Genomic DNA, 26,096 nt, shown 5'->3' with positions numbered 1-26,096 from the left:
AGGCGCGTCGTCGTCGCGTTCTCGCCGAAGATCGCCGGATCTGCAAGGCGCAGACGTGCAGACAGTGACGGCATGGCAGCAGACAGCCAGACTGCAAGGCTGCCTATAGCTCTGCATCTGAGTCAAGAAGAGCTTCCACTTGCATCCACCTCTCAGCAACCAGCTCCGACAGGCCGAGCGAGCTTCAGTGCAGCTGCAAGCGCAAGCTCCTCCACTTATCGTCCAGGTGATCATTGGGCTGGCTATGGACCACCTCAGCTCGACAGATCAACGCCTTTGCTGTCTCTGGTGAGATCCACGCTCGGTATTGCTGCAGCCGCCTCTACGAATGGAACCAACGACTTGGTGCAAGCCGACAGCAAAGCCGCAGAAAGGGATTATGACTTGATTAGCTGCGCACTTGCGAACCCCAGCTGGCGGGCCAGATGGGAGTCCATGTGTCTTTCTACGCCGTCACATTCGCTTTCTCCCGAGCTAGATAACAAGCAAAGAGCTCTACAGGCCGAGACGTGGCGGCTCGGTGGTCCGTTTCAGCGTGGCGAGGTGAACGTCACACGGGTCGAAGAGAGCAGTCACCTCATTGCACACGCTTCGGGCTTCATCGCCCTTGATTCTGTCAATGAAGGCATCCGCTTTGACGCCGAATTGGCACTCAAGCAAGAAGTGCTCTACGCCGCTCATTTGCACGTCACTTGCATCGTCTTGCCTGCGCCCTCTCTGGAACCTGCGCGGCAGAGCTATCTGACCGACTATGCTCGTTCTGTCAATGCTGTCTTGCGCGCTTCATCTTACATTGCCGTGAGCAGACCGCACTGAACAGCAGCACATGCTTATTATAAAGCAGATTGTCGTCCGAATACCACTCTTCGCCCGATTACCAGACGGCGGCAAAGTTCAGTCTCTGGACGATGCATGGTCTACATGGCACACAATCCAGTCGATTTGCGACTACTCATCACGGTTGCAGATCTGTGCGTGGTGCTCCCTCGCTTCTGATGTGCCTGGATTGATATGTGTGCAGGCTTGGATCTCTCGTACCCATTTCCAGCATCGCCTCAGACACCAGTCGAAGAGCAGATCCAGGCGCAGCAGTGGTCGAGATGGAATGCAGAGCCTGTCAAATCAATCTTTCTTCCCGCGAGCAGCTTCATTCCGAACGCCAAAGGCTACCCTGTGCTTAGCCGTGCGACGCAGAGCTTCTTGAGGAACATATTCCGCGTACGCCGTTCTCGGCCTAGCGTACTATGTCTGATGCCTCGAGCAGTACAAGCCAGTCGTCATGCTCTCACAGACCCGATCAGGTCTGCATCAGACGGGTGGACCGCAAGCGTATGCGCAATACCTGCGGTTCCTCTCGCGAAAGGTTGAGCCTCCAACTCCAGTAGAGCAATACGCAGGAGCCTACCTTGATTATCTCCAAGCGCCCCTGCAGCCTCTGCGCGATCAGCTCGAGTCCGAAACATACCTTGGCTTCGAACGAGATCCGATCAAGTACACTCGATATGAAGAGGCAGTCTATCGTGCTCTGGTGGACAGACGTTCTTCTGAGCCTGCGGTGCTCTTTGTGGTGGGAGGTAGGACGAGATGCTGATTACTCCGCAGAGCTGACGTCTCGCGCAGCCGGAAGAGGGCCGCTCGTGCATGGCTCGCTGAAAGCTGCCGATCGCGCTCGCAAGCCGATAAAGGTCATCGCCGTCGAGAAGAACGCCAACGCATTTGTCATGTAGGGTTTGAGCCTTCTGATCAGCATTCACTGACAGTCTGAGGCGCAGTCTGCAAGAGAGGAAAGCGCTCGAATGGGGCGATCGCGTCGAGCTCGTCTTTGCGGACATGCGCTCGTTCTCGCCATGCTGCAAGGCTGACATTATCGTCTCTGAGCTACTCGGCTCTTTTGGTGATAACGAACTTTCGCCAGAATGCCTCGATGGTGTCATGCGTCATCTCAAGCCGAATGGCATCTCAATCCCCGAATCGTACACGGCCTTCCTTGCGCCGGTGACGACTGCGAAACTTTGTGCAGAAGTGCTCGGCAACGAGACACGACCTGCCGAGACGCCCTACGTGGTTCAATTTTACAATTATCATGTTCTGTCGGCAGATCGTACAGAGGGCGAGAAACGACTGCAAAAGTATCAAGCAGCGTGGACATTCGCCCATCCTCAAGATGGTCTCGTACTCGATTCCTCAGGTCTCCCCTTGTCGAACACGCACAATACCAGATCAGCTCACTTGACATTCCATATACCCCAGGCGGGCGCGATGCATGGCTTCTTCGGCGCTTTTGAAGCGACGCTCTACGAAGATGTTGAGATCTCTATCAATCCAGATACGGTCGACCGCGACATGCTATCGTGGTTCCCCATCTTCTTCCCGCTCAAGGTATGCTCATCTTGTTCGTCAATGATATGCGCTAACAGGCAATGAGCAGACGGCACTGTATCTCCCTGCTGGAGCCGAAGTTGATGTCCACATCTTTAGATTGACCGACGCGACTCAGCGGAAAGTCTGGTACGAGTGGTCAGCAGAAGCATACCTCTGGCTACCTGCACCTTCTGTTCCATCAACAGAAAAGGCTAACGCCGCGACGTTGTCCCCCGTCAGCTCACCGACAGGAAGCAGGAATCTGTTGACACCAGACGCTTTCATTCACCCGCCTTCTCCTGCGGTCAGCTCGTTCAACTTACAGCGCTCTAACAGCCTGCCAGATCCTTCCGGTATTCTGGCCAGAATCAAGATAGGCAGTTCCGGTCTGCACAATCCGGGCGGCAAGGTCTCAAGCATCGCATTGTAGACGCGCAGCGTACAAATGCAAATGCCGAGAAGACACAATCTATAGCTCGTCGCGTACAGGCTCCTTGTCTGCTTCCGGCGTCGTATCGACTGGTTCTTGCGCTTGCGTAACGTTAGCTGCTTCAGGTTGCGTCTGCGTTGGCTTGGCCTTGCGCTTTTTTGCTTTTGGTTTCGGCTTGCGAAGCAGCTTCGTCAGCTCATTGTGTATCTCTTTCGTCTTGACATCAAGGTCGACTCGACGAAGCAGAGGGTCGTCATGCAACTCTAGTTTGTCTTGCTTCTCGCTCGTCTCTGATAGCCACGTCTCGGTCGTATTGAGTAGAGAGCCAATCGACGTCAGTTCGTCCGAGGTATATCGCGGCGGCGTGTCGGTCTCGGCCTCTATGATGGCGTCGGCTTCATGCACCTTGATAAACGAACGTCCTTGCGAGATGGCTGCCTGCAGATCGGCCAAAGCTCTAGGTCTCTCACGAGCGTCGTCAACGCGCGCAATAATGACCTTGTATGGTTTCCTGTGATGCCAATGTATGAGCAACACGACATGATACCAGCTGCACTCTACGTACTCGAGAGTATGGCGATGAGTCTTGAGATCTTTGAGAGATGCCGTCTCGGCTTCGTCGCTCATCCAATCTGATGTGCTCGCCAGAACCTTCGACAAGCTGTCTCTTTCGGCTTGTGTCGATCGTCTGACGAACGCTGCATCCTCGAGGTGGTCACGCACGCGGTAGACGAGCGACTCGAGCACGTTGCGGGCTTCTTCCTTTGCTTTCTTCCTCGACTCTGCCGCGTCAATTTCGCTGAGCTTTGTACGCGACTTGATTCTATCTGATGGTAGCATAGGCAGTACTGTGGCATACTTGACATCGACTGTCAGCATCGTTGGCTTCTTGGGCTTGATAGCATCTTGGAGCATCTTGGCGATCTCTGGATCATCCGTCAGGTTCTTTTCCTTGTCCTTGCCACCCAGCAATCCTTTCAGCTTTGCACCGAGAGAATCGTCAGCATTGAGCTTGATTGGCGGCATCGGCAGGAACAGCATCGCAGATGGGATGGTGACGACATTCGAGTCGCTCAGTTGCACCGTGACGCGAACAGTGCTGTTGGCAATCTCTTCTTCCGTCACATTTACCAATGCCTTTTCGAAGCCCCGAATGGTGGCGGTCATGATCTCGCCGCCAGGTTCGCCCGATGAAGACGCATAAGAATGGCCAAGCTTGATGGTGAAGGCGTCACTTGCTGCAGCAAACTCGAGTGTCTTGGTCATACCCAGCGGAGTGCCGGCAGGAAAGAGCACGTCCTTGATCTGCTCAGTGTGACCGCTTTCGTTTGGAGCAGATTGGTAGAGCGCGTAGTAGTCAAAGGGAGTAAGATCTCGCACGCGAATGTCTTTCGTCTTGAATTGACCTGATTTACCAGCTCCATAGAGAGCTGCACCCATGACTGCAGCTTCATCGGCGTTGAGATTTTGAGCAATGAGCGCTTCCGGCACGATGGACTTGACGGCAGCTTGTACGAGAGGTACTCTAGAGGTACCTCCCACGAGCACGAACGAGGTCAGATCGGCTAGTGTGATGTTGGCATTGAGCAGCGCTTGCTCGATGGGTCCAGCAAAGTGCTGGACGAGATCCTCCGACAGTGACTCGAGCTGACTTCTTTCGACGCGGGATTTGAAGTCGATGTCGTCGACGAGCCCCTCTATTCTGACCTGTGATTCGCCATTGGCACTGAGGACGTGCTTGACTCGGTTGGCTTCCTTGAGTAATTTGGCCATTGCACGATCGTTGTTGGCTACACTCGGCTTGCCAGATTGGCTATCGTCGAAGAGACCGACAAAGATGTCGCGCAAGCGGGCCTCAATCGCAAGACCGCCTGCTGATCGATCCCATCCGATGCCCCGAACATTGAGAGACGTTGCGTTGCGTGTTGTCTTTGATGTCGGGTGGTCCTTGACTGCGAGCGTCGAGAAGCCGACTACGGTTGCTCGTACAGACCCTGCACCGGCATCGTAGAATAAGTGATATTCTTCACCAACCAAAGTGTTCGAGCTTTGCACTTCCTCTTCTGTCGCGGTGGTCACAGGGAAGGTGCGTGTCATTGCAAAGTTGATCGCTACCGCCGTGCCATCGTTGATCAACCCGAGCGGTTTGAGCCTGGCTACTTCTGCGGCATCGAGCATTGCCTTGCGCTCGTACGGATTGTAATGAGCCGGCACGGTAATGACGACATCTTCGATGCGCTCCTTGTCACTCGTGATGGCCTGAGCGCTCGATTGAACGTCTTTGAGTAACATTGCCATGATCTCCTCGGGAAGCCATCCTTCGAGCTCTTCGCCTTTCTCCGCAACAGCTTGCTGCGCTTTCACAAGGGCATCCGAAGGAGTGTAGCCAAGCGTATTGCGATGCGTACTTTTGAGGCCAAGTCGAAAGAGCTTCTGGTACAGAGCGACTTGAATGTCACTTTCGCTCGTCCTGCCCAAAAGAAATTTCGTGGACGGGTAGGTATCTTTTGGAAAGCGCGTGACCTGTGCGACCGATGTCAGCGCCGCTCAGCATGCAACTGCCAAATGACTGACGAGACTCGCTGCGTCGCCTCCGACAAACCTCTCTACTTCTACTTTATTCTTTGCACCGTCGACGGTCTCTTGCTTCACACGGAGCGTAACGATGCTCGACGTCTTGCGTTTGCTATCTTTGTTCAAGACGACGTCGAAAGGAACGCCAGGCTTGATGAGGACAGCTTTTGTCGAGTCTGTTCCTGCATCGATAGCGAGGACGCCGCTGGGTGCTGCCCTCACACCGGCAAGCGTGGATAGATCTGTTACCAACAAGCAGCAGAGAAAGACGAAGCAGATGCAGCGAGACGCCGTTGACAAGGCTTTTGGTCGTCGTGAGGGCTGCCACGTCGGCGCTTCGATACGCGCCATTGGAACAGTCTGGCGAGCCCAGGGCCTGATCGGCTAGCCACAGCGAGAGATAGAGAGCCGGCCAGATGTTCTTCGAGGCCGGCGTTGCTCTGTGAGTATGGGCAGTAGGCCTTTGAGCTGCCCGGCTTCGCGTCGTTGCGCAAAGTTGCGCCGCGTCAATGAGCCACGTCATCAGGTGCCCCGGCGGAAACTGTCGAGTTCTATTTTGAGACGAGGTGCGAGGTGCGGCCTGCGCAGTGACAGGAGGGTGGCTCTGAGAGTGGGAGGGCTCACATTCCGTTGCTTCGACAGACACGATGGCGCCTCCGAACCTCACGCATGAGGACGACAACGGCGAGCACACGATGGGCGCGATTGACCAGCTCGTCGAATCATCGCACCCTTCCGCAGACCAGAGTGGCCCCACCATTCATCAGCCGACTCACGCCATTGACGAGCATCATCACGGTTGGCTGAAGAAGTTGGTGCCCGGCGTCGAGCACTTGGCAGTCAAGGAAGATTGTGGCAATTTCGTCAGGCGAAGGGATGGATCTGAGTACTTTGAGCCGATGCCTCTTTACGTGCGCTTGTCGATGCACTTGCTCTTTGTCTCTGTCGGCGGACACACGGCACTGCTCAAGACGAAACGCCTCGAGGAGAAGTTGAAGCAGCAGAGCATCAGGCAGGGAGAGCTGTACGATAGTCCAGAGGGCGCAAGGGCTGCTATCGACCATTTCGTGAAGGACTACTCGCTCGAGTCTTCGCTAGACACTTTGCTCGACCCTGATCTCGACTCGTACAAGGTCAGACAGCTACACGCTTGATACCGAGCTGGCCTGAGGTGCTCTCACAGAATTTCAATGAATTCTTTTCGCGCAAGCTCAAGCCGGATGCTAGACCCATCGCAGCCCCATCGGAGGAGAGTGTCATCACATCAGCAGCAGACTGCCGCCTCACTGTCTTTCAATCCATCACCAAAGCGAAGCAGTTCTGGGTCAAAGGACAGCAATTCGATTTTGCCAACCTTGTCGAGTCTGAGGCCATCACCTCGCTGCCTGCCTTCAAGAACGCGGACGACTTGTCGATTGCGATCTTCAGACTTGCTCCTGCAGATTATCATCGCTTCCATGCTCCCGTCTCTGCTAGCCTGGGACCGACGACAGAGATCCAAGGAGCATACTATACTGTCAATCCACAAGCAATCAAGGAGAAGTAAGGTTCCCATGAGTTGCACGATCTTGTGTGCTGACTACAGCCATAGATTCGATGTCTTTACAGCCAATAGACGCGACGGTAAGACGCGGTTTGTCATCTTGAGGAGCGAACACTCACGAATCTGTCTACAGTGGTCGTGCTGGACACGAAGAGTGCCGATGGATCGTCGACATTCCCAATCGCGTTTGTCGCTGTCGGGGCCATGCTCGTAGGCGCCATCCGTTGGTCTGCGAAAGAAGGTGAGCAGGTCAAGAAAGGCGAAGAGCTCGGATGGTTTCAATATGGGCAAGTCTCTTCAAGAAACCAAAGCAGACGTGTGCTGAAGATTCGTTGCAGAGGCTCAACCGTTATTGCTGTCTTTCCATCTGGCTCGATGAAATTCGATGATGATCTCGTCAAGAATTCTGAAGACTCGGTAGAAACAGAGGTCAAAATGGGCGAGCGGATCGGCAACAAGATCTAACATCACAAGCTTAATCGATTGTATGTGACACACCACACTTAACATGGAAGATGAATCGGAGGCCGTCCCTCAATGTGCTTCTCGGTTTGAGATCTGAGCGCGTCAGAAGTAACGCCAGCGATAGTGACACCTAGGCCAGCTCAGCTGAGCAGATTGCCAATCGGAGTATCCGTATCACGCATGCAAGAGGTACTTTCTAGCTATGCATCCCTGCTTGAGCGCTGTTGCGATCTGCTGTGATGTAGATGAGATCATCAATCTATTTGGCTCTATCTCCCTTATCACCACGCGGATCTGCAGCCGCTATTCCCTCGGGCAGTCATCCGCAAAATCCGCTCACGAGCTGGCCAAGCAAGCAAACTGGGCCGCTATGGCACCGCCCACTTTAACGCATGAGGATGCAGCCGGCGAGCACACAATGGGTGCGATCGACAAACTCGTCGAATCATCAGGAAAAGAGGGCGACCGCCTGCATGCGCCTCCCGTACACAAGCCAGTGATGGCAGTCGAGTCCCACGAGAGTCACTACTTTTGGCTTCAGCGTTTGGTCCCAGGACTGCAGTATTTGGCAGTCCGCGAGGATTGTGGCAACTTTGTGCGGAGACGAGATGGTACACAGTACTTTGAGCCGATGCCCTTGTACGTTCGGCTGTCGATGCATCTCCTCTTCGTCTCTCTCGGAAGCCGTACATCATTGCTCAAGACTCGGAGACTCGAAGACAGACTTCAGCAACAGAGCATCCGGCAAGGAGAACTCTACGACAGCCCGGAGGGCGCCAGGATGACCATCGACCACTTTGTCAGGGACTACGCGCTCGAACCTACTCTAGACACACTGCTCAAACCTGACCTGGACTCGTACAAGGTCGGCAATGGACGTAAAGCGGCTGACGCGCAATTGAAGGCGTCAAGCAGAATTTCAACGAATTCTTTTCGCGCAAACTCAAGCCGGACGCCCGGCCAATAGCAAGTCCTTCCGACGAACGCATCGTCACCTCCGCAGCAGATTGTCGTCTGACCGTTTACCCGTCAGTCGATCAAGCTAAACAGTTCTGGGTCAAAGGAGAGGAATTCAATTTTGCCAATTTAGTCGATTCTGATGCAATCACCGGCTTGCCCGGCTTCAAGGATGGAGACATCTCGATTGCAATCTTCAGACTTGCGCCTGCTGATTATCATCGATTCCATGCGCCACTTTCTGGACGGCTTGGCCCAACAACAGAGATCAAGGGAGCCTACTATACCGTCAATCCACAAGCAATCAGAGAGAAGTACGCTTTGTCTCGCTTGCGCTTGACACTACTGAGTCCTTGACGTTGACAGCTTCGATGTCTTCACCGCGAACAGACGCGATGGTGTGTCATCTTCCGTCTTCGGTTCTTGCGCTGCTTACATGTGTCATGCAGTCATGGTCATTGAGACACCCTGCCTCGATGGCGCGTCGACATTCCCGGTTGCATTCGTCGCGATAGGAGCCATGCTTGTAGGCGCAATATGCTGGTCGCGAAAAGAAGGCGATCAAGTCAAGAAAGGAGATGAGCTGGGCTGGTTCCAATACGGGTATGTCCTTATTCTGAAGAATCTGTCGTGGTCTCTGATGCGTGCAGTACAGGGGCTCGACTGTCATTGCCGCTTTCCCCTCTGCTTCGATCAAATTTGACGATGACCTCCTCATCAACTCACACGAATCAGTGGAAACCGAGATCAAGATGGGGGAGCGGATCGCTGTCAAGATCTGATGAAGCGTGTACACTAGTGCGGACCAAAGTGCATCGTTTCCTAATGTTTACAATCTACTTTTCAGACTCCTTACTTGGACAGGTCCTGCTTGCCTGCGAGCACCTCGACGAGATCGTAGATACGCAGCCACCAGGGATCCTTCGCTCTTCGTTTCTTGAGGTCTGAAGCTGCCGCCAAATCCTCCATTCCCACAAATCGCAATCGACCGCCTTTGATAGCTACTAAAGCTACGTCGTGCTTATCTCGATCGTCTGGTCTTCTTGTCATTCCTTCGACGCCCGCGGCATGATACTCGATGAAGCGAATGCAGCGAGAAGCTAATCGAGCAGCGCGAGATCGATCTCTTGGTGTCGGCGTGCCACCTTGAAGCGTGTGGCCCATCTGGACGCTTCGCGCATCAAACACTTTTTGCCCTTCTTCTGAAAGTATCTTGGTGAGGAATTCTGTTGTGTACGTCTTTGATGCTTTTTCGGACCTGCAACAGGATGAGCTCGCTGCTGAGATGGCCAAGTGAAGCATACTTGATGACCAGGCGACCTTCGCTCTTCCCCTTGACATCAGACTCATAGCGTCTCTTGAGGAAGTCAAGATCTTCTTGCACCATCTTCAAGCTCATGCCTTTCTCTGGGATATAGCAGGCCAGTCCGCCAGCCTATCTGAACATCAGCATATCGCCCATTCCTGAAGAAGAAGTGAAGACTGACAGCAAGAGCACCAAGCGTAGCGATGTAGCCACATTCGCCTCCTTGTGTCTCGATGACAAAGACACGGTTGCGACTGGCTGTTGCGCTCTGCTTGATTGCATCGCATGCCTCGACAAGCACGTTGACGCTGGTATCAGAGCCAAGTGACCATTCCGTCACGGGCACATTGTTAGAAATCTGTACCGCGAGACTCGTTCAGCAGGCAATAGCTGGATGCTACCGCACGTACAGTAGCGGGGAGCTGCACCATAGGGATCTTGAGCTCCGGATTGTCTTTGCGTGCGCTTTCGAGGAATCGCAAAGCAGCAAAAGCTTCGAAGCCGCCAATGAGAAGCAAAGCGTCGAGTTTGTGCTCCTTGAATTTGGCAGCGATGGCTTTGACATTGTCTGCATCTGGCAGGGTGCGATTAGTACCCAATTCGGAGCCACCTCGAGTGACCCAGGAATCGACGCGGAGCCAACTCGGCGTGGCGATGTTGTCCTCGAGCAGACCGAGGAAGGAGTTGTAGACTGTAATGGGCGTATGACCTCGAGCTAGGCAGGTTCTGACCGCCGTAGAGGTAGCTGCATTCATGCCGCTGGCCGGTGCGCCAATACTGTCGACATACATCCCACAGTCAGCATGGTATGCTGCTGAAATTCTTACAACTGACTGCATGATTGCAATTCGCAAACGCTTAGTCTCGGGCAGCTTCCATTTGTCATCGAGTCGCGTCGTGCAGTTGAAGACATCGAGACATTCTTCAAATTCTGGGTCGCGCAAACTCATAGCTTTGTCAAAATCCTTTGCTTCGATGGCTTTGGCGACCTGCTGAGTCAATTCGACTGCTTCAACGAGCGGCGTGCGCGTGATTTTGTTTTCTTGTATGCCAATGATAGGACTAGGTATATCTGGCGTGGAAGCAAGCAGAGCATCGATAGCTTCGCATCCCTGCAGAGTCGCAAGAACACGGTCGTAGGCGCAAGGCTTGCCGCCTCGTTGCGTGTGACCCAGCGTCGTGACGCGAGTGTCGAGCTTGAGGCGATCGGTGAGGATATCCTTGAGTTTGCTCGCGGTGATTGGATTGAGATTTTTGTCGATTGCACCTTCTGCCACGATCACGATATTCTTACGCTTGCCAAGATTGCGATGCTGTCAGCAGCTCGTGTCATTCAGCCACGATCAGATCGAGTCAAATAAGTCTGCTGACCCTCTGCAAAGTGTCGCACATCTCGGTCTCCCAGTCATCAGAGCTTGGAGGTCGCTCTGGAATGAAGAGGTAGTCTGCTCCAGCACTGTACAAGCGTGAGATCAGCTCATCCTGCTCGGCCTCGACATGTACGGCGTACCTGATGCCGGCCATCAAAGCGAGCCAGCCGCAATGTCGACCCATGACCTCGATGACAAACGCGCGGGAATGCGATGAGGCGGTAGATGAGATGGAGTCGACTGCTTCGCATATCCGATGCAATGCCGTTGATGCGCCTGCGCTTGTGAAGACCCATGAGTCCAGATCAAAACATTCAGTGTTTTGACGTGCCTATTGTCAAATCGACGCCAGCCATGTCGTTATCAATGGAACCGACGAGACCGACGATGTTGAGATGCTGATAGGTCTGCGCTTGTTCTTCGGTAATCTCCTCTACAAAGGAATGAGATCAGTCGGTCAATGCTGATGAGACGTCTTACTCGATTCGGTGAGCTCTTTGATGAAGGAAGGCCACTCGTCGCGTAACTTGTCCGCTCCGGTGAGCGATCCGTCACCACCACAGACCACCAGAGCATCGATGCCTTCTCTGACGAGATTGAGGGCAGCTTTTCGTCGGCCGTCTCTTTCTCTGAAAGCTGCCGAACGAGCCGTGCCGATCAAAGTACCGCCTTCCCCCAGGAAACCTCGAACGTCGTCCCAGCCTACTTTGATGATGAACCGTCCGCCAAGCGCTACTTCTCCCTCGCCGTGCTTGAGCAACTCGCCTTCGCCATACGTAGCTACAAACCCCTGTCCACCTCCCACGCCAGGTGAAGGTTTGCTGGACGAGATGGCGGGCAAGTCCGATTGAGCGCTCTCTCTGAGATTGTTGGTAGATGAGTTGGGCGAGGGTGAGCTGTTGCCGCGCACAAGACCCTCCCAACCCTCTCGAACGACAAAAACTTGGCAACCTTTTGCGATTCCCATCCTGACGACAGCTCGTACTGCTGCATTCATGCCTGCACTATCGCCACCTGATGTCAAGACGGCGAGCCGCTTCTGCTTGGGGACGCCATTGGTCTGTGCCATGACGGCTGGCAGCTCGTGGGCAGAGCGCGGGCGACACGGGCGATTGAAAGAGCTGACCGGGCGCGAAAGTGACGAGACCTCTCCGGCAGCGATCAATAGTTGTTTCGCTCTGCGAGCCTTTGAGGACTGTGCGTCCTCTGCTTCCGACGCAGTGACAAGGAGCCTGTCGATTTCACTGGGCAGACCAGCTGCGAGGCACGATAAGAACGCCCCAGCGGCTAATGTGCCCCTCTCGCGTGTAGAGGTTTTACCGAGTTTAACGCCTATTCTTAATCGGACGGCGAACAGCAGTGCAGCGCTCTCCGCGCCTGGTCCATCGCCTTTGCTCTCGTCTACACTGCTCGAGGCGAGCTGAGAGCTCCTCATCAGGTCAAAGCAGAGGCGAGTGATGCAATACAGCGTGACCGATATCAGCAGACGGCAAGTCGAATAGCCGGGCAACGTGTGCTCCAAATCCAGCGCGGCTAACGCCTCTCGACAGATGCAGTCGGTCTGAGAGCTCTGCAAGTCTGCTCCGAAGAGTCGAGTGCGCATCGTAGGCGCTCTCCATCCGTCCCACTACCTGTCAGCAAAGGCACGACCGTGTTATCGTACAACAGCGCGTGCTTACTCCTCACCTCCGCACAACATGAAGTGTGAGTTCACTAAGAGGGCAGTCGACCCTTCAGGGAAACTCATGCAAGCGCGTAGATCTTGACGATATGCCCGAGCTGGACGCGCTCTCCAGGGCCTTGTCCTTCACGACGCCCTCGGTCAAAGTGTCGACCCGGCTGGAAGCCTACTCGTGCAAGCCGATCCACAAAGACCGCAAGCTGCTCAAGACGCTCGAAGCAGATCTCAAATCGGATCTCGAACTTACCGCTTCGGTCTCTCCGCCGGACCAAGTAGATGGCGTGTATGCCTCACCCTTCGGTCCTCTCGACCAACGCCAATCACGCAAGACGCTCTGGCTCCTCATCTCTACCCTCAATCTCGCTTTTCCAGACCACGACTTCAGCAAAGTCAGACCGGAAGAGTTCACGAAAGAGCCAGGTTCCGGGGCGGTGTTGGCAAGTCTGGGCAATGCGCTAGATCATCTCAAGGCACCGGATAGTCTTGCCCAGCAGCGCTCTTTCTCTGCTTATCCTCCTGGCGATCTCGAGACTTTTCAGAGCTTGTTCGGTGCAGGCAGTCGCCCGTCGACGGGTCTCTCGAGTTCAGCGCCTGGCACGCTCGAAAGCATGCTCATGGCTCAGCGTCGTGCGTTTACCAACTTCAACCCGGGCGCGCCTCACCAAACGCAACCAACTACTTCAGCAGGATACGGCTTTTCGTACAATACGCCCCGTCAATTTGGTCACGCTGATCCTCATCGTGGTATGTCGCCTAGCGAGATGGCCCGACAAGATGCCGTCTTGCTCGATTCGGCTCATCCTGCTCTCAAGTCGCTCTTGGATCCCGTGATCAATCTGTCAGAGTGCGAAGTGTTTAGCTACATGCCAGATACAGATTCCGATCCGCATGCTTCGGTTTCTGACGATGAAGATGCAGAGACGACGTTTGCAGACGAGGATGATGAAGAAGACGGGATGGAGCAGACGTGGGAAATGGATGGCTTGCCACGCCCATTGCAGCCCTTGACGCCAAGAAGAGCTTCGAGAAGGAGTATGCAGGCCGCGCAGGGCAATAATGCCACACCTGCTAAGCTTGGCAGAGGCGACTCTTACCACGATGCGAGCGGCGGTCTGCTCTGGTCGAGCAATTTCTTCTGGTATAACCGAAAGCTAAAGCGGTGCGCCTTGTACCATCTCTTGACCAATGATAGCTCATCCTCGCTACAGAATCTTGTTCATTTCCATCTGGGCCAGGAGAAATCGACACGGAGGCACAGCGACGCCCCAGACGCCCTCATCTGCATCAGAATCCCACTACACTCATACGCTCGATCTGTCCAATCCGGACTCGAGAGGCAATACGCCAGCACAAGATCTCAACAGATCGAGAGCGACATCCAGTCCTATCATCGTCGGCGCACCCACAAACCCTGCTCCATCAAGCCAGTCTGCCAACTACTTGCTCGCTCAGAGAGCTCTGATCGAGAGCAAGAGGCAGAGAACGGATTCGGCTGCGGGCCTTGATACGAGCAAGAAGCTCAGAATTGCCAGTGGTGCTTAGCTCGTTCGGACAAGCTGGTACCCTGTAATGCGTTTCATCATGTTGACTGTCTCATTGTATATTGCCATCTATCGCTCTGACTTTGCAGCAGCTGTGACGCCTTGGGCTCACTACTTTAGCGCCACGTGTACACCATGAGCGCGTCTGTTGCCCTCGACAACTCGAATGGCGACACAATCTCACGGCATCTCGCTATGGCTCGTACCCTCGATCGAAGCAGATCACCACTCGACCAGCCCTACCGAACGGCTCTCCATGCTCATCGGTCGACTAGCGCATGCGAATGAGACGCCCGTCTTTGCACCCCATGTCACTTTGCATTCGCGGTTGCCCCTCGAGACAGATATCTCTTCACTTGTGGATACAATCCGAGGCGTCATCGGAACGGGTCCTGCACCATCTGAGCTCGTGTTCCGAGACGTGCGCGAAGGCGGCACTGTTTTCCAATGCGTTCTTGCAGCTATCGAACCTGACAAGTCACTGTCCGGTCTGCATGATCGTCTGAGAGCGGCCCTCCAGCCTTTCGGACTGGGCGATCAAGCCGACTACTTTCCGCATCTTTCGCTGGTCTATGGTGACCTGACGAGCGCACACAAGCTCGCGATCGTGCAAGAGATCATGGTCCAAGATGAGACCTTGGCCAGCGATGGTACCTGTCGATTGTGCGGCATGTCAAGCTTCGCTCTGGGCGAACTGCAGGTCGTAAGGACTGCCAGTTCAGATCCATCAGAATGGCAATGTCTCGCTCGTCTGGCTCTGTAGAACGATAGCATAGTGACAACAACATCATGGTGTAGACTCCTCTAGCTGAATGTACCCGAACTGAACCGACCGCCCAGGGCTTTTGCATCCATGAGCATCGTCTTGCGCTCCTTCTCGCCGAGCATCTTCCCACTCACGCCCATCATGGTGTCTCTGTCCCATATAGCAGCAGGAGGTGGCGAGGGAGACCCCCGACGACGTTTCTTTCCTTCTGCGCGGTCTTGTGCCTTTTGACTTGCACTCTTCTCGTGCATCTCCACAAGTGTCTCTGCTCGGCTCGAACGCTGATCGCGATGATGAGCGCACGAGCAGGCAGGAAGACCGCGAAAGAGGGCTCACGTTGTGTTTGTCGATGGCATTGCGCATCTCGTAATCCCGTTTGCGTTTACGCTCGGCGTCCAGCTTTTCTTCCTCTGTCTCCGTCTTTGTGTTCACGACTTTCTTGCGTATGCCCATGGTCTCCTCTTGCAATCTCTTTGCTCGCTCCCTGTCGTAAGACGCTGATGAGTCAAGGATGACGGCAGAGTCGGTAAGCTCACAGAGGAGTCTCTGTCCACATTTCAGATACGCCTCCGGTGGAAGGTTGATCTTTCGTAGACGCCTGCCTGAACCCTCTCGCCTTCATCTTTGTAGGATCGAATGCTGTTCCCCTCCAAAGCGTTCGAGCGGTGATCTCCAGGAACCAAAAGGGGAGCAGACCTGCAAGCATGGAGATCTCCTTGGGCGGAACGATCATCCATTCGTCTCTCTGCAGCTTCTTCTCCTTTCCTTCCTCCTCCAGCCTCTTGCGCTCCCTCTCCTCCCTCGCAAGAAACTCGCTCACGCCATCCGTTGCTTCTTCCTCATGCGTCATTTGATCGGAAGCAAGCGGCATGGGGCCCGCTTCATCATCATCACTACCGTCCTCTCCTTCGTCTTGTGCAAGTTCTCTGTGGAGTGCGATCGCTCGTTCTTGCGCTAGGTGAGGCGGTAAGGAGGGTCCGAGCGGTTTGCGCGTCTCTGCAGTGGCAGATGCTGTTGTGGTCGCTTTGGAGGCAAGGTGAGGCGGTAGTGCGGGCGCCCAATCATCCTCTTCTTCGTCCGAGCTCATGCTGTGATGGTCAGTCAGTCTGCCCCCAAGACTCGACTTGTTAGGGGCGGATGGATGCTGACAGGCGCGCGCGATCAGGTTGACATCTTGGCCATCGTCCACGGCCAGCCGGCGAGAGTATGCATCCACCTCTGGCGCTGCACCAACACCAAGGTACGCAAGGGATCAGACTTGCCATGCTCCCGTCTGGCTGCTGAGGGGAGTACGGACAGATTGCGCACAGGTGATCCAGGCGTTACACGCTTGCCACCAGTCGTCCCTTTGGGCGAAATATACGGGCGGATGCAACAGCCTCAAGGAGGAACTGACCCAATGCCTACGAGCAGAAGTCAAGCTAGCTTTGTCGCGACATGAGCGAGGCGCTGATCGAGCCAATACAGAGACTAGAGAGGACAACGAAGAACAGGGATGACGCTGCTCAGAGGCGGCAAAAGACCCAAGCGGTCTGGGCAGCCATCGATGCCGAGTCCTGATGGCCCTGATGAGGGCCCCACGCGACAACAGAGGGTGTGTAGGGTTGTACAAAGCTTGCATCGTCGTCATCACAGCTCCGCCCGACCGGGAAGGTAGGACTCTGCACCCCTGTAGAGATCTTGCTTCGCTTGCGAGACCGTGTCTTCTAATGCGTCGTTGAGAGAGGCCCAGCCGCCCCTGTGGCGTAGCTCGGCGAGGATGACCATGCTGCCCAGGCTGACGATCAGGACAGATAGATCGTCGAGCAGCGTGGACAGGAGCGACCAGTAGCGCAGGGAAGTGAGGATGTAGGCATTGTACGGCGCTGGAATGTAAGGCAACGCCATCGACAGGAGTCCGGACACTTTCGGTCGAGCCTGTTCCGTGCTTGCCCATCAGCGAACGAGCTAGCACTGTGTGAGTTGGGGGCGACCGACCTTGAAGAGCAGCAAGCGCGTCGTTTGGAGCAACAGCTCGACGACGACAAACATGTAGAGCATAGGCTGAAAGCGGACTTCATTCAGCTTGACCTTGCGATGATAGCAAGAGAGCCCACGACGGCAGCGATCCAGCTACCTCCCGACCAGACTTGAGCAGCAAGTCCATCGGGCGTCTTGGCAGGCGAGCGCGTTGCCAGACTTCGCCATCCCTCCCACTGGACCCTCAGGCCGCCCGAGATGCTTCCCCCGAAAGTCGTCCATCGATTGCCAGGTTCGATGATGAGGATGGCATAGCCAGCCAGCAAGACCATCGAGGCAATATGGACGACCGGGAACAACCTCTCCGGCCAAGTCTTTGGCGAGACGACTTGGAGGGGAACCTCGTTGGACTGTGCACCCATGCCTTGCAACATCTGAGCGAGAAAGGGCGGCATCGTCTCAGCGTTGGCTGATCCGTCGCCGCCGCCCATATTGGCGAGCAGTGAAGCCATATCGAACGGTTTGTCTGGATTGGGCGCATTGAGGGGGGAGGCCATCGAACGAGGCCCAAAGGCAGTCGAAGCGGGATCCCATCTCGCTGCTTCGGGTCCCGATAGCTCGTCGTCGGACTCGGCCATGAGAGCAGCAGAAGGAGGACGTGGTCCACCGGATGGACCGCCAAACATGTCCCTCATCCTCTGTGCCTGTTGTCCCTGTAGCCGCTGTCGTGCTGCAGCGTCTGTTGCGCTCAGATCGATATCAGCAGGGTCATCGTTGGCAGAGCCAGTCTGTCGCGGAGGAGCGGAGGCATGGAGGGGCTGGTGAGAGCGGTAGAGCTTCTTCGCTTCTTCCTCTCCTCTTGCCGTCGTCGTGATCTTGTTCAGCCTGTCCGTCCCACGAGAGAGGATCTTCTGCCGACGCTCTTCTGCTGTCCTCTTCCGCTTGGCATCTGCACTCTCCCCGCCGTCTGCCATCCCTTGCCCAATCTTCTTCGTCTTTGGCTGACACCTACCTGATCGATCTTGCCACGGTGCGCGTCGTCGCCGAAGGAGGAGGAGCATCGAGCCAGGAGCGACGCAGAATAGATGGTCCAGCCCTCGATCGTGATTACAACAGCATACAGACTCTGCCTCTGCGACGTAGTACTCCTGGCACGCTACCCTGCCACCCGGCAACCTGCTGGCGTCACTCGCCCACTCGCATCGATGCCCTTGTCCATCGAGCGCTGACGCGCGCAAGCAGCCATAGCCTGCACAGACGAGCAGACAGACTGCTGCGCTTGTCATCTGAGTCCCTGGGTGGACTATAGCGACCGGGTGACGAACCTACACGGGAGAGCATCACATGATGGTGCAGCAGCCGCCTTGCGCAACGGGCGCATAAGGGTCTTCATTCTTCGGTAGCGGTCCCCAGATAGACGGACACTGTAGCTCCTCCATCAGCTCAGAGCCCCCTTTGTCTCGCTTGACGTACGAGATGATCCCGCGTAGATTTGCAGTACTGTATCAATCTGTTCGTATCACCACGCCATCAGCCCCACTTGGAAAACATCAACGTGCAGGAATGCGTGAGACGAACGAGGCAGAAGCTTCCGAGACCCTCACACGGGGTCGTTCGAGGTCCTCGCGTAGACGTTGGTTGTGTTCGGTCAACCGACGAAGTTTGAGCTCAGACATGCTCTGTTTGGCCGGCGCAGCAGCAGCAACGGGTGCTGCTCCCCTGTTGGCCGACATGTTTGCTTCCTGCCGAGATCCTCTGGGCCTGGTGGGCGCGAGAGAAAGTGAGGGTATTGTCTACTTTCCGATTGTTTGCCGTCGTTCTCTTGTCCACGCGCCCCGTCGGCCTGTCGTCTGCTCCTGAGCGGGTCTGAGGTCGCACGAGGATGTGTCCTGAGGCCGCTGCACGCTCGCACAGTCTAGCCTGCCGCCCACACACCGTCGAGTCCCGAGGCACAGTGCACAGTCTCGCGGCGGTAAGGTTCAGTTCAGTTCAGTCGCGCGCTCGTCGTGAATTCGATTGGTCGCGACCAAGCTCACGAGCTCGAGCGCTCAAGCCTCAAGAGATGACACACGTCTTTGGCGCACGAGGACGTACAACAGCGCCCTTTCCGAGTTGGGCACACGAGCAGCAGGAAGGGGGTATGTTGTTGCCTTGTCCTGCGAGAGTGTGCAAGACGCTAGAGCTTGAAGGGGGAAGCGGTGTATTTGACCTGTTTGGCCGCTTCGAGATCGGTGAACCAGAAGACTTGGCCCGGTGGAGCGGGCTTGATCTTGCTGCACGGTAGCTCGCCAGGGTGATCGAGTGCCTGGGCGAGTACTTCCTGTTTCCCTGCGCCCGAGGCAACAAAAGCGACTCGGTGCGCATGTCGCAGGACGGGGAAAGTCAACGTCTGTGGTGACGGCCCGTGTCAGCCATATGACAGGAGCTGCCCAAAAAGAGGAGAGAGTGACTGACGATACGTGTCGGGGGCGGTTTGGGTGAGTCGTCCAACCAGGCTACCCATCTGAGTTCTTCGTTGAGCAGTGCGTGACCGGGAAAGAGCGAGCAAGTGTGGCCATCCGGCTGGATGCGCCGTCAGCCTGACTGTGGACGACATGAACCCAAGCAGTGACTCACGCCCATGCCGAGCAAGACGAGATCGAACCGGGGAAAGGCAACAGAGTCTTTGCCCGCAAAGGCACTAGCCGCTCCTGAGCGTCAGACACGGGGACAACGACGGTGACAGGAAAGCGTAGGCGCACGTCATGAGTTGTTTCTCGTACTCGTCAGAGAGTTCTTCCGGTTCTCGCAAGAGCTTCTCGTCGATCGTGTGGATGTACTCCCTCTTGAGCTCGGGTACCTTGCTGAACAGTTCCTCGTTGCACGTGTAGAAATTCGAGTCCTCCGAGTGGAGTGGCACCAGTCTCTCGTCCGCAAAGAAGACCCTCCTACGCTCATCAGGGTGTCTGTGAACAGGTCGTCTGGGAAGAGCGCAGGAAGACTGACCATTTGTCCCATTTGACTTCCGGTCGACCAATCAATGCGTTGAGCGTCTTTGGCAAGCTACCCCCTGCCGATGCCATCCATTTAGTCAGTCTGCTGCCGATGACAGAGACGCAGAGACAGACCAGAGATGGCCAGGCGGAAGACGCCCTTCTTGGACGAGACGGCTTCGTCTTGCGCTTTGATGATAAAGTCGGCCAAACGACTCGACAGTTGGTCGGCAGTCTCGAAGGCATACAGCACTGGCGCGAGGGGTCTGCAAATTGGATACCCTATCAGCACCGATAGCAAATCAGACGGCAGGAGCCCACTTGGTGGAAGGTGCTGACTCTGCCATGACCACCGAGCGAAAGGGTGTGGCAAGTAGATGTCTGCCTGATAGATAACGCGTCCTATTCCATTTTCCCGAGTCGAGTTGGATGAAAAGCGTGAGAGAAAGCCTCCGTTCTCATAATTTGCTTCGTGTCGACGACGAGCTCGTCCACAGGCAGGCCAGCAGGATGTCGCACAGAAAGTACGAAGCCCCACGACACGGTTCGCTCGGCTTCTTGCCTCGCAAGCGAGCAGCCCGTCACCGCGGCAAAGTCAAGGCGTTCCCGAAGGATGACCCGAAGAAACCGGTCCACCTGACTGCCTTCATGGGCTACAAGGCCGGTATGACCCACATCGTACGAGAATTGGAGCGACCGGGCAGCAAGATGCACAAGAAGGAGATCGTCGAAGCGGTCACCATCATCGAGACTCCGCCCGTCAACGTCGTCGGTGTCGTCGGCTACGTCGAGACGCCGCGAGGATTGCGTTCGCTCACCACTGTCTGGGCCGAACACCTGTCTGACGAGCTGAAGCGTCGCTTCTACAAGTCTGTCTACCTCCTTCTGCTCCACCTGCGGTGATGGCTGTTGACCCGGGGCCTGCTCCGAACAGGAACTGGTACCGAAGCAAGAAGAAGGCGTTCACCAAGTACGCAAAGAAGCACGCAGAGGGAGGCGCGTCCGTCTCGAGAGAGATGGAGAGGATCAAGAAGTACTGCACCGTCGTCCGCGTTCTCGCGCATACCCAGATCAGAAAGACGGGCCTCAAGCAGAAGAAGGCGCACCTGATGGAGATCCAGATCAACGGCGGCTCGATTGCCGACAAGGTCGACTTTGCAAAGTCTCACTTTGAGAAACCCATCGAAGTGAGCGCCGTCTTTGAGCAAGATCAGAACATCGACATCATCGGCGTCACAAAGGGCAAGGGCTTCGAGGGTGTCACTCACCGGTCAGTCCCCTCCGTGACCTGACACATCCCATCCCCAAGGCTCACATCGTCCGCAGATGGGGCACAAAGAAGCTACCGCGAAAGACGCACAAGGGTCTCCGCAAGGTCGCCTGTATCGGCGCCTGGCATCCCTCCAAGGTGATGTTCTCGGTCGCCCGTGCCGGTCAAAACGGCTACCATCACCGAACGGAGAAGAACAAGAAGATCTACCGCATCGGATCCGGCGCAGACGACAAGAACGCCTCTACGGAATACGACACGACCTCAAAGGCGATCACACCCATGGGCGGTTTCGTCAGGTACGGCGTCGTCAAGAACGACTTTGTCCTCATCAAGGGTTCCTGCGTCGGTGTCAAGAAGCGCATCCTCACCCTCAGACAGTCACTCCAGATCCACTCGTCCAGGAAGGATCTCGAGAAGGTCCAGCTGAAGATGATCGATACGAGCAGCAAGTTTGGCCACGGTCGATTCCAGACCGCTGTCGAGAAGAACGCCTTCCTCGGTCAGCGCAAGATCAAGGCCTAGACTGCCCATTGCATCTGTCCCTGTTGCGCTTGCTCCTCCCTCCCTGCCTGCCTGCCTGTCTGAAAGCGTTGAGCTGGTCTTTCTCTGAGCGGTGAGGTGGACGACGACGCGACGAGTCCGATCGATCGACTGCCAGCTCGTACGTGGTCGCCTGTCGCCTTTCAAGCAGACAAGATGAGGTTGCTGAGCAGTCTGGTCGTGCTCTGCAACGCCCTGTCGGCTGCACTGGCACGGTCAAGCTCTGGCGACAGAGTCCTCGTCGTGCTCGATGCCGCGCAAGATCAGGCGAGCTACTCCCACTTTTGGTCCTCACTGCAAGGCAAAGCACGAGCCCATCCAGCCCTGTGCACGCGCTGACTGCCATGAACTGCTCTGACAGAGCGAGGCTTCGAGCTGACGTTCAGAGGAGCCAAGGAAGGAGCGGCACTGTACGAATATGATGCGCCCATGTTCGACCACATCATCCTCTTTGCTCCCTCTGCCAAGGGTGAGCCGGCTCCATCGACCTGCCTGCCTCACGACACTGATGGGGAACGAGCAGCACTGTCTTCAGATCTGTCACCGCAGCGACTGGTCGACTTCCTCACCTCTGACTCGACCGCCAAAGCCAGCGGGATCCTCCTCGCCCTGTCCAGCGATCTCTCTGAGCTCTGGCGGGATTTCGCAAGAGAGTTCTCGCTCGAGTTTGACGATAGAGGTTCATCGCTCGTTTCCCACTCGTCCGGCAATCTCTCTGCTGTCCAGATCGACACGAGCTACAGCGTGACGACGAACGCTCACTTTGTTGCTCGCTTGCCGCCTGCTCTGCCTCTACAGTACAATGGCGTCGTACACACGTTCACCCAATTACCCCTCTTGACCAATATCGTCAGAGCACCACCGGAGAGCTACTCGAGAGATCCACAGAGAGCGAGCGATGAAGGTCCCTTCGTCTCTGGCGAACAGGCCGGCCTGATAAGCGCAATGCAAACGCTCAACAATGGCAGAATCGTCTTCAGTGGCTCGCTCGACGTCTTTGCCAACTGTGACGAGTCAGTTGCAAATTCAGCTCTGGTCGGCGACTTGTCAAGGTGGACGTTCCACGAGAAAGCAGTTCTACGGGTCCTCACGCGGTCACATCGTCGCCTCATCGACGGCGAGGGAGCCCAGCCACCTTCCGAATACCGCGTAGGAGAAGAGATGGTGCGTGCAACTCTTGCTAACACGTTCTGCCAGTAGCTGAATTTGTGAGCGTAGGCTTATTCGATTGCGCTGCAAGAGTACAACGGCAAGGACTGGGTTGCATTCGAAGCGACGGATATCCAGCTCGAAGTATCCATGCTCACGCCCCATCTTCGAATTACTCTGCCGAAGGATACCGTGCAGTCGACGAGCGACGTGGGAGTCTACAGCGCTCAGTTCGCTTTGCCCGACCAGCACGGCGTCTTCACACTTCGAGTTGACTATAGACGACCCGGTCTGACATGGACGACGATCAAAGACCAGATCTCGATCACGCCATTGAGACACAACGAGTACCCTCGCTTCATAACAGGCGCGATACCTTACTACGCAGGAGCGAGCAGCGTCTCGCTTGCCCTCATCGTCTTTGCCAGTCTGTGGCTAAGGCAATGATGTGCTAGGAAAACGAATGCATCGATGCAGGTTCTATGTGGTGTACCATCTCGCTCTCAGTGTCCTTTGCTTCAACTGTGAAGCATGCCCGTGTGAGTATGACATCATGCCTAGGCAGAGATGGCTCACAGTAGGTCGTGCAAAGCCGATACCGCCTAGTAGACCTAAGCTGGTCAAGACGAGCTGGACCTTGTTGAAGTCGGGACTGAGTATATCAAACTTGCCAGACGGACTGACAGATCCGATGCAGAGATCAAGACCGGTCGCAAGGAAGATGACCGTCGACTCTAATCTCGTTGGAACACTTTGTATCCTAGCAATGCCCAACGCTCTGAGCGATTGCGAGACGATAGACATGGGATCCGGATTCAGCAGGGAATCGTACGGTATCAGCATCGCCTCTTTGTCTGCTTTGGTAGGTACGAGTGGCCTGCGAGGATCGAGCAGTCGTGCTGCGATGGAATACACTCTACCTGTATCGGTAGCAGCAACGACATTCTTGTTCGTGATGCCTAATCGACTTTGCGTAATGCTCATCGATGCGATCCCGAAGGGAACAGCAAATGTCTTTGCTACAGAGTCGAGCGTATCGATCGTGCTGGGATGCGTATAGCTGAAGAGCTCGACGGAAGCCAGTCGAGAGGCCGAAGCCGCTTCTTCAGGTTGGTAGCTATACACCAGCCAATTCTCGGAGAGTGCAAGCGTGATCCCGCTCGATCGCGTATTTCCGTGATATGCTGACCAAGCGAGGGCGCCTGTATCCGCATCGATGATCTGAACGAGCAGTGTCGAAGTTTCAGTGCTGTAAGAGGCGATGGCTACGAGCTCCGAGGCGAGATACTTGTAGACTGAGCTGCGATCAGTCATGACCTTGCCGAGATTGGCGACAGCGCTCAGACGAGCAGAAGCGCTCGTGATGGTTCTGTAGCCCTGCGGGAGATGAAATCGCCACGCCCTCGGGCCCAACGCTTCCACTGCTGTAGCAGACACGACCAGCTGGTCGGGATCGATTCCGTCAGTCTGCTTCCCATCGACTGTATCAAGAATCTTCTTGTTATCGGCAGACCGGCCAGAGAAAGCGAGCGTCTTTGAGGTCGGTCCCTCAACTTGACTAACTTTTGCACCAGTCCAGTAGACCTCACTCTTGCTTTCTGCTGTTTCTGCGCGCCTCTGGCTGACGAGCTTCAGATACCCATCGTACGCTCGCAATGTAAACGTGTTGCCATATCGTGAAGCTGCGTAGATGGTTCCCCGCGGGACGAGCTGCTCCTTACCCGATGATACGGGAGAAGATTGGCCTTTGTTCGAACCGAACAGGCCGAGGAGCAGTTTGAACTGCCTAGCAATTCTCTGAGCAGCATTCTCAGATTGGACGGCCGCTGCTAGAGCAGTCGGAGCAGTGAGGATGGGCTCGAAATGAGTCAGGCCGCTTGAGAGAGGACCGATAGCCGAAAGACCTTCTTCTCTCTTCCAGACATGAATGAGGCCTCTTTGCCACTTTTGTATTGCACCCGATGCAGCCACTGTGATCGATTCTGTCTGAGGTAGACCGATGACGTCCAAGACCGGTCCCTGTTCTTTGGCATTGTATGCCATCTCGTACGAATTGATCTGTGGCTTGCCCGTTTGCGTCAGGCGGACGACTTCGGATCGTTCGACTTGATAACCATTTGCATAGACTGTGGTCAAAAGCAATGCGGAGGATGCAGCGTAAGCTGTCGTTCCAATGAGTGTTTCGTCTGAAGATGGCGCTGAGGATTGATGCACGAGCCGCACACCCTGTCGCGACAGATGGAGCACGGCTGGCAGAGCTGCTCTGACGAGGATCCACTCTGGTCCGTATGCCTCGAGCTTGGCTTGCGAACCTATGCTCGCTTCGATCTTGACGGGCTTGCTCAGCTTGTCGTCTACGACTTGTGCAGACCAAAGCTTGTCTGAAGGGTCGAGCCAGACGAGCCAGGCTGATCCGTCTGCGTAGCCGACCAGAAGGCTTTTGTCAGACTGTACAGCACTGATCTTGCCCGCATCAATCTCGCTGAGCGAACCGTCGTGCAGCGCTACAGTATAGGCTTTCGTATGCTTGCCTTGCCGAGAAAGCAAGAGTGCTTGGTCATACCGACTCTGCGCGAGAGAGTGAAAGTCCTCATTCGAGCTGCTCGAATCTGATGAGCGTGGATCAACCGAGACGGAGAAGGCTGACTCTATGCTTGTGCTCCATAGCTGCGCGCCGGTATCTGCTTGCCATGCGAACAGCCCGTCGTCTACTCGTCCAACGACGCATAGAGATTGCTCGTGTTGAACGAATCCAGCCACAGCACTCGGCGCAGTGCTACTGCGTTCCCAGACCAGCTTGCCAGATTGCAGCTCATAGAGTGCTATACTCTTCGAGCTCGTCACGAGGAGATAATCGTCCTTTGCTTGCAGCGCCATCACTTTAGCGCCCGTAGAGAGGCGGTGACGCCATGCGACCTGACCGTCATGGCATGCAAGCGCTGCCAATATGTCTCTGTCGGTATACAGTATCGTGGTACAGTCCGTCGAGCCGTGGATGGCCCGCTCAAGCACGAGAGGACGAGGCGCTGCGAGGGGTCGTCCGATGAGCTTGAGCTGGCTGAAATGCCCATCTTGACTGTGCTCGAGCGGCAACATTGTCGAGCGTGCCAAGACTGCGCTGAGCAGGGCTGGAAAGGCCCATCTCATGCTGGGGGAGCGAGCGTAGAGCGGCTTGTCGCCTGACGCCGAACGTACAGACGCGTCTCTCT

At 55.6% G+C, this 26,096-nt stretch overlaps 13 protein-coding genes across 13 annotated transcripts; 7 read left to right on the top strand and 6 right to left on the bottom strand.

Annotated features, from left to right (window-relative positions):
* Positions 1–72: 72 nt before the first annotated feature.
* L969DRAFT_51195 (uncharacterized protein) lies at positions 73–2,791 on the top strand (the record flags this gene model as incomplete). Its single annotated transcript, XM_014711607.1, has 7 exons — positions 73–798; positions 845–971; positions 1,022–1,218; positions 1,265–1,574; positions 1,621–1,723; positions 1,773–2,379; positions 2,429–2,791. 7 exons carry the CDS (start codon positions 73–75, stop codon positions 2,789–2,791), a joined length of 2,433 nt encoding a protein of 810 aa, XP_014567093.1.
* A 39-nt stretch (positions 2,792–2,830) lies between these two features.
* On the bottom strand, positions 2,831–5,716 carry L969DRAFT_95608 (uncharacterized protein; the record flags this gene model as incomplete). Its single annotated transcript, XM_014711606.1, has 3 exons — positions 2,831–3,302; positions 3,357–5,314; positions 5,366–5,716. 3 exons carry the CDS (start codon positions 5,714–5,716, stop codon positions 2,831–2,833), a joined length of 2,781 nt encoding a protein of 926 aa, XP_014567092.1.
* A 296-nt stretch (positions 5,717–6,012) lies between these two features.
* On the top strand, positions 6,013–9,112 carry L969DRAFT_50703 (uncharacterized protein; the record flags this gene model as incomplete). The annotated part of the gene is made up of 10 exons (XM_014711605.1): positions 6,013–6,498; positions 6,549–6,907; positions 6,957–6,988; positions 7,042–7,337; positions 7,508–7,562; positions 7,619–8,238; positions 8,289–8,644; positions 8,697–8,728; positions 8,780–8,933; positions 8,986–9,112. 10 exons carry the CDS (start codon positions 6,013–6,015, stop codon positions 9,110–9,112), a joined length of 2,517 nt encoding a protein of 838 aa, XP_014567091.1.
* On the bottom strand, positions 9,108–12,720 carry L969DRAFT_539901 (uncharacterized protein). Its single transcript, XM_014711604.1, has 9 exons — positions 11,487–12,720; positions 11,338–11,439; positions 11,147–11,282; positions 11,008–11,092; positions 10,471–10,949; positions 10,047–10,413; positions 9,818–9,994; positions 9,635–9,765; positions 9,108–9,588 (listed from the first exon to the last, which is right to left on the bottom strand). Exons 1-9 carry the CDS (start codon positions 12,607–12,609, stop codon positions 9,183–9,185), a joined length of 3,006 nt encoding a protein of 1,001 aa, XP_014567090.1. The 5' UTR covers positions 12,610–12,720; the 3' UTR covers positions 9,108–9,182.
* A 56-nt stretch (positions 12,721–12,776) lies between these two features.
* Positions 12,777–14,229, top strand: L969DRAFT_95606 (uncharacterized protein; the record flags this gene model as incomplete). The annotated part of the gene is made up of 2 exons (XM_014711603.1): positions 12,777–13,846; positions 13,896–14,229. The coding sequence occupies 2 exons, from the start codon at positions 12,777–12,779 to the stop codon at positions 14,227–14,229; spliced, it is 1,404 nt and encodes a 467-aa protein (XP_014567089.1).
* Positions 14,230–14,381: 152 nt separating this feature from the next.
* On the top strand, positions 14,382–15,265 carry L969DRAFT_88973 (uncharacterized protein). The gene has a single exon (XM_014711602.1). The coding sequence runs from the start codon at positions 14,395–14,397 to the stop codon at positions 14,989–14,991; it is 597 nt and encodes a 198-aa protein (XP_014567088.1). The 5' UTR covers positions 14,382–14,394; the 3' UTR covers positions 14,992–15,265.
* L969DRAFT_88972 (uncharacterized protein) lies at positions 14,640–16,553 on the bottom strand. Its single transcript, XM_014711601.1, has 4 exons — positions 15,691–16,553; positions 15,531–15,633; positions 15,331–15,478; positions 14,640–15,275 (listed from the first exon to the last, which is right to left on the bottom strand). The coding sequence occupies exons 1-4, from the start codon at positions 16,079–16,081 to the stop codon at positions 15,033–15,035; spliced, it is 885 nt and encodes a 294-aa protein (XP_014567087.1). The 5' UTR covers positions 16,082–16,553; the 3' UTR covers positions 14,640–15,032.
* On the top strand, positions 16,201–16,554 carry L969DRAFT_95601 (uncharacterized protein; the record flags this gene model as incomplete). Its single annotated transcript, XM_014711600.1, has 3 exons — positions 16,201–16,234; positions 16,294–16,409; positions 16,462–16,554. The coding sequence occupies 3 exons, from the start codon at positions 16,201–16,203 to the stop codon at positions 16,552–16,554; spliced, it is 243 nt and encodes an 80-aa protein (XP_014567086.1).
* Positions 16,555–16,623: 69 nt separating this feature from the next.
* L969DRAFT_95600 (uncharacterized protein) lies at positions 16,624–18,239 on the bottom strand (the record flags this gene model as incomplete). The annotated part of the gene is made up of 3 exons (XM_014711599.1): positions 16,624–16,911; positions 16,972–17,037; positions 17,091–18,239. 3 exons carry the CDS (start codon positions 18,237–18,239, stop codon positions 16,624–16,626), a joined length of 1,503 nt encoding a protein of 500 aa, XP_014567085.1.
* A 54-nt stretch (positions 18,240–18,293) lies between these two features.
* L969DRAFT_50918 (uncharacterized protein) lies at positions 18,294–20,272 on the bottom strand (the record flags this gene model as incomplete). Its single annotated transcript, XM_014711598.1, has 12 exons — positions 18,294–18,377; positions 18,427–18,463; positions 18,532–18,632; positions 18,685–18,916; positions 19,048–19,109; positions 19,163–19,342; positions 19,408–19,515; positions 19,570–19,633; positions 19,695–19,885; positions 19,935–20,002; positions 20,061–20,191; positions 20,247–20,272. The coding sequence occupies 12 exons, from the start codon at positions 20,270–20,272 to the stop codon at positions 18,294–18,296; spliced, it is 1,284 nt and encodes a 427-aa protein (XP_014567084.1).
* Positions 20,273–20,435: 163 nt separating this feature from the next.
* On the top strand, positions 20,436–21,720 carry L969DRAFT_51137 (uncharacterized protein; the record flags this gene model as incomplete). The annotated part of the gene is made up of 3 exons (XM_014711597.1): positions 20,436–20,794; positions 20,860–21,195; positions 21,252–21,720. The coding sequence occupies 3 exons, from the start codon at positions 20,436–20,438 to the stop codon at positions 21,718–21,720; spliced, it is 1,164 nt and encodes a 387-aa protein (XP_014567083.1).
* Positions 21,721–21,851: 131 nt separating this feature from the next.
* L969DRAFT_88967 (uncharacterized protein) lies at positions 21,852–23,385 on the top strand. Its single transcript, XM_014711596.1, has 4 exons — positions 21,852–22,039; positions 22,100–22,207; positions 22,262–22,902; positions 22,957–23,385. The coding sequence occupies exons 1-4, from the start codon at positions 21,895–21,897 to the stop codon at positions 23,332–23,334; spliced, it is 1,272 nt and encodes a 423-aa protein (XP_014567082.1). The 5' UTR covers positions 21,852–21,894; the 3' UTR covers positions 23,335–23,385.
* On the bottom strand, positions 23,368–26,072 carry L969DRAFT_24991 (uncharacterized protein; the record flags this gene model as incomplete). Its single annotated transcript, XM_014711303.1, has 2 exons — positions 23,464–26,072; positions 23,368–23,409 (listed from the first exon to the last, which is right to left on the bottom strand). Exons 1-2 carry the CDS (start codon positions 26,032–26,034, stop codon positions 23,368–23,370), a joined length of 2,613 nt encoding a protein of 870 aa, XP_014566789.1. The 5' UTR covers positions 26,035–26,072.
* Positions 26,073–26,096: the final 24 nt, after the last annotated feature.

The sequence above is a fragment of the Mixia osmundae genome (genome assembly GCF_000708205.1).
Source record: "Mixia osmundae IAM 14324 unplaced genomic scaffold scaffold_7, whole genome shotgun sequence".
NCBI lineage: Eukaryota > Fungi > Basidiomycota > Mixiomycetes > Mixiales > Mixiaceae > Mixia > Mixia osmundae.
The sequence above is the reverse complement of the archived record's forward strand: the minus strand, read 5'-3'. Positions and strand labels throughout refer to the sequence as shown.